We start from the raw sequence: 12,114 nt of genomic DNA, 5'->3' as shown, positions 1-12,114 counted from the left end.
TCACCACTCTGCATCTCCAACAGCTTTTGCAAAAACATAGTCTCTACCATCAAAGGACATCACTCCATCTTTTAAGAAGAACTTCCATTTGTTTTTACTTCTATGTATCTGATAACACAAAAAAAAAAAAAATTAGACCATCCATTAAGAAACGGGTTTTTTAAAGCATAAATTGGTATGCAAAATTTGGATTTATTTTAAAATGGCAGCTCCAAACATGCAAGATACTCTTTGAAAATGCCACAAATACTCAATAAAGGCAGCGGACATGAATTGTTCATCCCAAATTCCTTACCCTCTCCAGAGAATGACTTCCTGAATCTTCTAATTTTCCCATCTCCCTTTGAAAACACTAATTATAAAACAACCCTCTTACCCTCTCACCTACACCAGTAGGGAAAGGAAACTGTGTGAAAGCAGGAAAAAAAGCAATATAACTATTGTACCACTCCCCAATATACTGCACCTTCCGAACAAGTACAGCTTCACTACAATGCAGTCATTTCCTTTTCCCACATGCACGACAAAGCAATACTGCATGCACAAAGGATGGTAAGGTAATGCTAACAACAGAAGGACGTTGCTCAAAAAGCAAAAACTGCCATACAAAACAACAAGATAGACTTTGCATATTATTTCTTATTAAAGGCCTGCAAGAAGATCCATACTACAGAAAGCTTATGTTTGATAGCAAGGAAGGAATTTTAAACATCTAAGTTTCCTGTGTTGTAAGCAACAGCTTATCTTCAAATTCAGGACATGGGAGAGCAGGAGGAGAAAGGACAGCCATTTTGCTTTTGGCATTCTTTTACAGGTAACAAGATAATTTCATAGGAAATTGTTTCCATCTACTTTCTATTACGTGGATATGTTTTATTAAATCTATGTTGGAAAAGGGGAAGTTACCAACACCTCCCTCAACTTCCCTAACTGCCAATTTCCAGTGACATCTGACATTAAATTCCCTATAGACTTATCTAGTGTTGAACTTCATACCAGTTTAAGGAAAAACACCGAACCCATTTTTCAACTCATGACAGACAAAACTTGCTACAGATGTGAAATCCACTACCTATAGCACTCGTGGTATCAAATTAAGTTACTATGCTTCAAACCTTTGTGTACTGGTATGTCTGCAACAACACAGGCTTGATTTCCGATGGCTTCTCCACACACATCCCTGCAGCTACATCTTCCAAAATAACTATCTTCAGAAGCTCAATCTGTTACACTTTAGTAAAGACAGTTTTCTTAGCCCACTGTTTCCTAGAACACAGACCCCTTTAAGGCAGAGCTAGCTGAACATACAAGAATTACCACAAGTCTCTTATGAAAGCATAAAAGCCAAGTCAACCTTTGCAAACTATTGGAATCTTATTCCATATTTGCTTTCAAAATAAGATACATACTTTGCTTTGTCAGCCTTTAAGCTATAGACATGTAAATGTCCAAAACAAACCAAGTACTTCATTTGATCTCTGAGAATTCAAAATAAGGCTAAATCTTCAATATTAAAAATAAAACAGGGCAAAATGGCCCTTAGCAACTGTTTTGTTTTTCAGACAACAAATTCTTGTACTAAAATCTTTCAAGAAGCACTTCAAAGTGAGAACTAGGAACAGTACACACTCTTGTTTTCTGTTATCCATTTTGAAATCTTAATCCATGGCTAAAGTGCAGCCGTGCATCCATGGAACTGTTTGTGTTACTTAGAAGTTAAGGAAGCACATAAGCTTTAGCAGGTTTACAAGTCTTAATTTTGAAACATTCAACCTTCTCTTTCCCCCAGTAGGCCCTTATGAACAATTTGATCATCCTTATTTCAGAAAACAGCACACAAATCTTCAACTACTGTCAGCTAATCCATCTATTACATTAGTTTTTCTTCAAAAGGCACCAAAAGCAGGCCAGATATGAAGATATTTAAAGCAGGTAAGGGACAAAGATAGAACTACATATCATACCTTCTCATACTGACAAACTATCACATTGTTGGTGTCAAACAAGTCCGCAATGTCCAGGTCACTGACATCATCAGCAGAATTTAATGGGTCCTAGAGAATAAGACTGCATTTAAGTAGTATTTTATCCATTCTTGCAAGTTAGCGTTGAATATACTTGACATTATACACAACAAGAACAATGAAGTTTAACACTCAAAGAAAGGCTTAGAAGCTATGAAAAATGATGCTGTACAAAGCTCACTTATAAGCATCTTCACGCCTATGTTCTCAAAAACTAAAGCATCCTTCCCTTGAACAACAACAACAAAAAAATACAAGGCAAAACAAAGTAAAACAAAGCAGAGCTGCTACAGCCAAAGCTGCACCTGGTAACTGGTATACTCATCAAATGATGCATACTGCCCAGCGTTGTGGTTGATGCCCCATTGCTGGAGACATTCAACGTGAGGCTGGATCAGGCCCTGGGCAACTGACCTAACTGTGGTGTCCCTATTCGTTGCAGGAGAGTTGGACTAGATGGTCCTCAGACGTCCCTTCCAACACGAAGGATTCTAAGATTCTATGATTCTATGATATATTTTAGTTCAGATTCTGCAAGTTAATGCTTTTGTGAATCTCAAGAACACATACACACAACAGCATCTTCTCCTGGGAAACAAATACACTTGTATCACTGTCCTCTATCCAATTCTCTGCAGCTCTCCAGGAGAAATAAAACTATATTACTTTCCTAATCTTACTTAAAACTGAAAGAAGTCAATTCCAGTGAGGGCAGGCTTTCACCAGAGAGTTTTAATTCTGCTAATCAAGTATTTTAACTGATCCAGTAAACATATGACTTCTCAACACCTTTCGTTTGTTCGCTACCCTCCTAACAAGCTCTCTAGTAATTCCTCAGCAGCACCTCCTCTAGAGAAGAAGCCCCTAACTATGCACTCTCTGCACTATACTCCACAGGAGCTGTTGTATTCACCTCAAGCACTGAGTTACTGGACCTACTTTATTGTAACATCCTTCAGAGGGCTTGAAAGTAAATTACCTCCTCAACAATGTCTGTTTGGGGCTCTTCATTATCACAGCTGCTACTAGACTCAGAGTTTGAAGTACTGTCAGCTTCTTCATCTTCTTCACCCTCCAGAATCTTCAGATCCTCTGATTCAATAATGTCAATGAACTCATTCTCTTCTGTATCTTTTGTATGTAGTACTTCTTTCTTGGGAGAACCATCACAAGTTCCATCTAGCTGAATTATGCCTTCAGTGTCACTGCAGATACCCCTCTCTGACTGTAAATCAGATTCCACCTGCTCAGTAGGTTCCACCTGAAAAGAATAAAAAAAGACCAGAGACAGCCTGTGAATTAGCACCACAGCTTTCATTGTTCAGTATAAAGCCTAAGATTTTTGTTTAATAAGTGCCCTAAATCTTGTTGCTTTAAGTGGGAGCTTCGAGTCCCAGCCTACTTGTAAACCCCAAGTATGTTTGAAAAACCTTGTTCTTACCTCTACCTCAAATGGAATCAGTGTCAAATATTCCCTTAGTAACATAGAAATACATTTTCTTAGACTTTTCTTTAACACTACTGTAGTCAAACAACTTAAACAACTTCTTCAGAAAAAAAAAAGATACTCATCCTAGCCTCTAGAATTTCTATTGCAAAGAAAATTCCAATAACTTAGAGTATTTCTTATTTTCGAAAAAAAAAGCCAAGATGTATTCATCCCTTTCCCTCATTTCAAAATGCATTTTTAAATAAGATATAAAAAGATGAGAGAGTAAATACTTCAGTTCTCCAAGTTACTGCTCATAAAAGCATTAGAATTTCTGAACAGGGAACTCACAGGAGTGTAAAAGGGTTTTAAAGTTTCAGTGATCTTTGGTTTCACATTCAATTTTTACTGTAGCACTAAGTTGACATCCACATACAGTTTCTAAATCAAGAAAGTAAGACTACATGTTGACCTTCAGTTCTTCCTCCAGTCTTCACCAACTTGTAGATGACGCCCAAGTGTAGATGAGCAAAGTAAGATGCTTTCTGTTTACTGACGTTTTTTGTTACTGTCATTCAATTTGTATTTAATAAATTTGCCTCCATCTCATATAAACAGTACAACTTAAAGTCAGCACGCCAGCCTGAACTTGCAATATTTGCAAATGACTGCTGGAACAAGGAGTAATGAAGTCAGGACAGAGGCTTGTGAAATAAAATCATTTAAGTTTTCCAACACAGCTCTAGCTGGATTCTAGCTTGTCAGGATTTTTCCCCCGTGAAAGTACATTTCCTTTCTGCAGATTCTCACTTAAGAAATCTGACTTCTTATACTCAGCATGGACTCTCAAAGTAAGTTAATTGCCCTTCATACATTATGACTTAAAACTAAACTGACATTCCAAACGCAATTTGACTACAACTGGCCACTCTCCACAAGTAGATTCAGCATCACAAAGACACTGTAGTTCTAAAACCATCATTCTCATCTGTTCTGAGGCCAGAAAAAAAATCTCAAAAATAGTCTATAAATCTATGAATGCACTACAACTAACACACTTCAGCCTTTCAAACTAATATTCTATTCAATCCAATTTTTTTCAGCAGTGGTAACCAGTTCTAAATGTAAAAATAAGCAGTCAGCTATTCTGTTCAAAACAGGCTCAATAGCAAACTTAAAAATTACACTTTTTGTTATTGTTCAGCTGCTTACAGATGCATCTGATCACACCTCGTTCAAAGCTTGTTCTTCACACAACCATTTACAACAGATGCATTTTCACCAGCTTAGAAATAAAGCTCCTACCTTGTCTGTGGGAGCCTCGCTATCCTGGTCTTTCAGAGCAGCATTATCATCTAAGCTTTTGCCTTTCATAATCAGCTCAATGACATCAGACACCTGCTGTTGCACTGATTCCTGAGGCTTCATGTCTAACTGCCCCTCCACATCTGGCAGCAGCACACTGCCTGGGTCATTTGCCAAGGATTCAGCAGGAGAAAACACTTCAGAGGATCCTGAAGTAAACACAGCTGTATGAAGATGGCTGTACTGGGATTTTTCTGTTAACTCTGCACACTGATTTAACACTGCATTAGTTGCAATCTCCTGCCGACTCACTGCAGGCTGCTGAAACAGCACAGTGTTGGTGGAGTTCTCTGGGTGTTTATTCTGCAAGGCACTCGGTTGAAACACCACAGTTTGTTGGACTTCAGTCTTCTGGGTTTGCAATGTCTCAGCAGTTGCCTGGACAGAAGATGTTCTCACCGGAGCAACACTAGCAACGTTTGTTTTCAGAACTGAAGGTTGGCCAACGGGCTGAAACATCTGCTGAAGAGGATGCTGCAGAATACTTGCATCTCCTTGGCCATGTGCAACCATAACAGGCATATTTACTTGATAAAGCTGCCCTACAAAGAGAAGGGTGAAGAACTGCTTCATAAGGTTGAACTGCAGAGACAATAGCCAACACCCAGGTGTTTTGGTTTAACCCAGCAGTACCTAAGCATAACAATCATTCATTCAATCTCCACCTTCCTGGTGGAATGGGGGAAAAATTAGGAAGCAAAAACAACAACAAAAAAAAGAAAGTAGAACATGTGGGTTGAGATAAAAACTATTTAATAAGATAGTAGAAAGGAAGAGGGGAAAAGGATCATAGTTATGATAATTATATATATAAAATAGGTTGTGCACAAACAATCACTCATCACCTGCTAATTAAGATGCAGCCACTACCCAAGCAGCAGCCCACCTGATGAACTTCCCCTTTTTTTCCCCTCTCCCCAAACGTTCCTTCTGCATGATGCTGTGTAGTACAGAACATCTTTTTGACCAGTTTAGGTCAGCTGCCCTGGTTCTGTCCCCTCCATACAGTTTGTCCCCCTTGCCACTTTCCTGGCAGGGCAATAGGAGAAGCTGAGAAAACTGAAACATCCTTGCTCTGGGCAGCACTGCTCAGCAACAACCAGAAACATCAGTGTGTTGTTAACATTGATTTTCTCCTAAAACAAAAACGTAGCATCATAGCAGATTCTATGAAGAAAAATAACTCTGTCCCAGCTGAAACTAAGACACCAGGCAAAAAAATAAATAAAGAAAAAAGAAAGCAACAGGAGGTATACAAAGCAGTACTTCCCCAAGCACAGTTTGACCCCCAATTAAGAGCTTAGAGGCTTTTTCAATCAAAGCTTCCATCTAGATTACCATGCTTAATACCCATTTATGGTATTTATGGTTGTACCTCCACAGTACCCTACAGAAGCAAACTCATAGTTTTAATGGCACAGTAAACTGATCCCTATGTACAGGGATAGTTCATTCTTTTAAGGCCCTTTCAGCACCCCCACAAAAAAAAAAAAAATTGGGCACAGAAAGCTTCTAGTTTATCTGTCCTCCCCTTGTATGTCCTTGTATGAAAACCATTCAAAATGCTGAATGCCTTGTTATTATCAGTGTTAGAATTAAGATGCCAGAACCAAGTTCACAATTTAACTTACACTTGAAATAGACATCTAGTGGCATTATTGCTCGAGGAATGGCTGTTTAAGGAAAAAGTCAACCCATGAAGTTACCTTCCCACTCATCACAACTTAAACAGTACAAGTAGATTTTATGCAGCACTACAGATGACTTCATCAGTAAAGGAGAGTGATTAAAAAAAAAAAAAAAAAAGGGGTGATGGGTGCTAAGATTTCATTTGAATAAGAAATGAATTCAATTCTGAAACACCAAAACACCATTACTAGTTTAAAACAGAAAGGATGCCCCTCATGCAGAACACAGAGCCAGACTGACAAAGGCATGTATTTGCCCACAGCTGTAAAACAAGCAAACAAAAAAAATGGCATCACCTGGCAGCTCATCTTAACTGATGTTACAAGTATAACAACTGACACACCAACTAATCAACATAATTACTTCCTCCATGCAGCAATTACAAGCTACAAAGGAAGAGGAGGATAACTGGCTCTATCCACCTATACTTTAACTTCACATTTATTTTATCTACTGCACTCAGAACCATCTATATCCACATACAGTCAATGCACTCTGATGTGTTACATCTCCTCTTTAATCTTACCAGATGCTGTCTGCAGAGTCAGTCCAGCTGGTACATGTATGGGATAAGCAACACTGGAAGGGAGAGTAAGAGTTGCACCCTTTTGTGAAGCACCCTAAGAAATGCAAGAAGTTTATTAAGTAACAGCTCATACCTTATTCTCTTATAGGGTCCTAAATGTCATAATTACATGTCCAAAGGAAAAAAAAATGACAGCCTTTTTGTAATCACCTTCACTGAAGAGTTGCTTCAGATTTTTGATATATAGGTAGATAGTATTGACTGCAAAGACAATGGCTTGCCCCAAGTTCTTCCAGTTATCATATACTGAAAATAACAAGCCACCTGCAGACCCTCAGTGAGCACATCATCCACAACAACACCTTTCCACTCAGCCTCTTTTACATAAGCTTACGCACACTGTACAGATCCTCACCTAGGCCTATGAGAACACTTGATATCATTCTCTTTTCTCCTGGAAAGCAAAGAGTTGGATATAAAGTTCCCTTTCAAACTAGCTGTTCTTGGGAAATGCACATTTTAAATCAGGGAATTCACATGTTACACAAACATCTTCCCAATATTGTTTGGCAGCTTGGTAAACTCATTAGCTGAAGGCTCAGCAGGCACTCAATACATTCATCATGCTCTGAATGATGATAGGGCATCCTCCCCTGCCCTAACAAGTTCTGCTGTGCCAAGAGGTCAGAGCCTATCGCTCCAAAAACATCACTTTCGTCCAATTTCTGCACCTCACAGATAATGCAGCTTCCAACTTGACTTTAAACACTCAATAATAAGAAAATTGTTGCACACACGTACATTTTCAGTACTACCAATCCATGAGCTAAATCTGTGCAGCACGTTTTCCAGCTCATTTCTGGCTCCACTGCTTGTAGAACCAAGTGCTACATCTCCATCCTTTTTTCCCCTGCTTAGACAGAACTGAGCCCTCCCTCCAGGAACTCTTAGCTTTTGTATGGTTTTCCTCAAAAATAAGAGGGCTAGACATGACACACTGAGTTTCTTCAGCTGTGGATTCTCTGCCAATAAGATTCCTGTTCCCTTGCCTATCAGTCCACGTTGCACAGATAAAACAGTTATTAGAAATGCTAACTTTTCTGCTCCTAAATATTGCCCTAAGGCATCTATGCAGGGGAAATGCTTCAAATTTGCCTCCCCACCAGCCTATTAACAACTGACAAACTTAAATATTTAGAATTCAGAATAATCAAAACAGAAAAGTCACTACAGCTACATACCAGGTCTGCTGCCATGAAATGCTGAAAGCCTCCTCCAGTTGGGATAACTAAAGAAGCTATTAAAAGAGGAAGGAAAAAAAAAAAAAAGCCTATTTAGACAGCATGTCCCAGAAACAGTTGAACATTCAGTTACTTACATCATGAAGTCTTAAAACTAAAGCAATCTAACTTCAGTTCATACAGTTAGATCAACAAATAAGCACATCTAGATGAAGCTGCTGGATATACTTCCTTTTACATTGCTTCAAGCTTATGCTGTACTCAGAGCATCAGATTATACCTTGATATGGGAAACTTGCACTTTATTAAAAGTTTATCCTGGAGATTTTGTTGGAAAGGTATTTCTGTTCAATGAACTTAAGAAGTTGCAGTGTAGAAGCTAAGTATGCCATTTCTATTTATTAATACAATCAACATGCATAAGATGCACTGCCTTGGCAACATGAAGAAAACGTATAAGTTGTTTTCTGCTCCAGCAAATATCCAATGGTGCTAACAGTAAGATGGGTATACTAAAGCATTAATACTGACTTAAAAGACAAATCAAAGGGAAAACTTTTGCAAACTTCAGGCACAGAAGAATCTATGCATCCCTAACTAGTTTGAAAACATAGGACAATTCAAATCCTACTAAAAAATAGGCAACAACAAAAAAAAGTTCCCTGAATTCAACAGATTTGATTGTGCCTTTCCAAAACATAGGATTAATGAAGTTAAATAAATGTAAAGCTTCCAATAACAAAAAAAAAGCCCAAATCTATTTCCCCTTTAATAACGTGGGATAAATAAAGTATCTATCTCCAAAAACAGTCCTTTCAAATAAGACTGTAAAAAATAAGCAGATGAAAGGTACCCACCTAACCATGAAAGGTCCTCCATGGACACAAGCACTATGATACATTTTCATTAAACAATCACATATGATCTTTGCTCTTTGTCAGGAAAGGTCTTTGTCCTCTCTCACAGGCCTCAGCTGAGAATTCCATCCTACCATGAGATTACCATACCGGTCACGTGGCCCACTGAAGCCTTAATCAAGAAGAGTTAAGTCCTGCTGGCTGAGCCTGTGTAAAAGTCACATTCTTCTGTGCATTGCAAATGCTGTTTTTAGCACAATGAAATGTAACCAATTAAAATGACAAACCAAAAACTTGCACTCTGAGTAAGGGCTTGAATTTTGAGATGTTCAGAACTAGACTCAACTCCAGCTTGACAGAAGAGCTCCAGGGCACAAGCATGTCACATAATCCCCAGCACACATTGTGCCATACATTATAAGGGATGCAAAATCTTAACACATCTGGTGAATTTGCAACTGAAGCTTTACGTTTCTAGACTAGAGGCAAGAGGACAAAAATTCTCTCTTCATGTTTCCTGTTAGAAATAAATGGCAGATGAAGTGCATCTAGACATACCTGTACAGCTTTAATCAAAGTTTATTTTTCTCCCTTAACTGGTCAAGCTCTGCTTTCAGGGCGAGACATACTGTCCTGTGTTATGCTAGATATACACAAAAGCATGGCAAAGACCATACCAGCATCTTCAGGTCTTCCAAAAGATACTTAAAACACTGGGCTAAACTTAAACTGCATTTGCAGAGTCTGACCTGTTGGAGCCTGCAAAACATGATGAAAATTGTGTGGAACACGTAGAGTTAATCGTGAAGAATGGTGGCTGTGTTTGAAGAGGCCTTCGGTTGCTTTAGACTGCATAACCTTGGTTTCCCAGAGCTGCAAAGAGAATATTAAAGTCAACTGATATCAGTTTTAAAACCACTTATCTTATTCGTGAATCAGGTATTTCTAGATTTTCCTGAACTAGAGAATCATAGAACATGCTAAGATAGAAGCTACACAAAAGGATCACTGAGTCCAATTTCAGGCTCCGCATCACCCACAACCCAAACTCTACGTCTCACAGCACTGTCCAAATGCCCCTTGAACTCTGGCAGCTCAGGGCCATGCTCACTGCTCTGGACCACCTGCTCCATGCCCACCACCCTCTGAGGCAGAGCCTTTCCCTAACCCCCCAGCCCTCCCCTGACACAGTGCTCAAGGTGAGGCTGCACAGTGGAGTAATCCCTTCCTTCAGCCAACTAGCAGTGCTGTAAACCAGTTTCATACAATAAACATGGCTACAATCACTACTAGATTCTGACTTCCAGAAGCCCAGTACGGTATTTACAGAATATTTATAAATCTAAGCTAGAGCAAAAATCGACACACTTTAGAAGACAGAGAAACAGATAACTATACAGTATTTATTAATACATGGAAAATCAACAAACCTCCTTCAGCTTTCTCAAAACCTGTTTATCTACTCCCTCTTCTGCAAAGAGGTCCTGAATACTTTCAGTCACATCGTCAATAATGGACTTGTAGAGTTTAGGCTATGCCAAAAGAAAAGAAAAAAAAATTCAAATTAAGATGAACAGTAATATTTGAAGTGATTGCATAAAGCCTAACCTGGCCACGTAAACAACTGTTACAAACTGCACAACATGAATCAAGCACTTCAGTACAAGTATTCTGTCAGGGGTCTGCAAGGCTACCAAAAACGCAAGCCCATTTGTTCCTGTAAGCCTGTATGACCCAAGATTGTTGTCTGAGACAACAGCATGATGCCATACAGTTGCTAAGTTACAGTAATTTTAACTCTTGAGCTATCATTATGCTACAGTAGGGCTGTAACACAGCGTTTTATTGCTTCATCCCTGCTGTCTTGGAGAGCAGACCAGCTATAACAAGCTTCAAGACGCAGCCATTCAGACCAAAATGGAAGTTGGCTTTAGGCAGTGTAAGGCTTACTAATCACAGCAATCCCTACACCTCAACAGCATACTGATACAAGGGGAAAGATGAAGTTCAGGCAGGACTTGCACTAAGCACAGCTTTAGGACAAGGACAGCTAATTACTACACTGTATACTAGGCAACAACTCTATAAAGCAACTGAAAAGTGCAACCATTGCCTTCAAATCAGCAAAAATAAAGCAGTGACCACGAGGAGAGCACCCCTGCCTAGCTCCCTGGCGAACACCCGCCCCACCAGGCCAGGGGCAGCCGCTTCTCCCCATCGCCCCGCTCGAAGGAGCGGCTGCAGCCCCTCACCACAGGGTTGCCGTGCGCCATGGCGGCAGCCTCCCATAACCGCCCCTTCCGCCTTTAAGGCGCCGTTGCCATGGCGACGCGGCCTGCTTGCCGCCGGCCCCACCCGAACGTGGGAGACATGGCGGGATGGGGGGAGGCCGAGCCGAGCGGCACGTAGGGACCTGCTTTCTACGAGGGAGGTGGAAAGCCAGGGCTGACTGGGACCAGCCACTGCCATTAGCTCCGCAAAAGCAGGAATTGAGTAGCATCTCCAGTAACGGCTGGCTGGAGTAATTACTGTTTTGTGAAGCTGTGCTGCTCCGCAGTTATTATTTTCGCTGGCCTTTTGGCTCCTGTTGATAGTCTCACGGTAATCGTGGCAGTGTGGACCAATAGCTAAGGTGCCAATGCAAAAGCAGCCAAGCAACTAAAGCTTCTGTCTGAGCCTTTTTGGTGGCCTCAAGCAGGTCATCCTGCTGCTCTTTGTCTCCATTTCCTCGCCTGCAAAAAAGCAGTGCTATTGTAAGATTGCTCCCATTGCCTACTGATGAAAAGTGCACTGGCAAAGCTACAAACTGTTATCAGTGATAGCATCAACTGGAGAAGAAAATGTTTTAAAGAACTGATGCTTTCCTCTGCTCCCATTGAGCTTCTCTTTTCCTCCCTATCCCTGAAGCAGCACATACACTGCCACGCGTTGGGTTTCAGCTGAGCACTGGTTGCCAAACCCAAGCTGCTTCTTTCAGCTTTAG

General features: G+C 40.2%; 1 protein-coding gene across 1 annotated transcript; it reads right to left on the bottom strand.

Moving 5' to 3' along the window:
* GTF2A1L (general transcription factor IIA subunit 1 like) lies at positions 1-11,404 on the bottom strand (the record flags this gene model as incomplete). The annotated part of the gene is made up of 9 exons (XM_079550008.1): positions 1-108; positions 1,965-2,054; positions 3,004-3,285; positions 4,759-5,360; positions 7,034-7,127; positions 8,275-8,330; positions 9,881-10,004; positions 10,562-10,663; positions 11,384-11,404. The coding sequence occupies 9 exons, from the start codon at positions 11,402-11,404 to the stop codon at positions 1-3; spliced, it is 1,479 nt and encodes a 492-aa protein (XP_079406134.1).
* Positions 11,405-12,114: the final 710 nt, after the last annotated feature.

This window comes from Tetrao urogallus (genome assembly GCF_951394365.1).
Source record: "Tetrao urogallus genome assembly, chromosome: 2".
NCBI lineage: Eukaryota > Metazoa > Chordata > Aves > Galliformes > Phasianidae > Tetrao > Tetrao urogallus.
The sequence above is the reverse complement of the archived record's forward strand: the minus strand, read 5'-3'. Positions and strand labels throughout refer to the sequence as shown.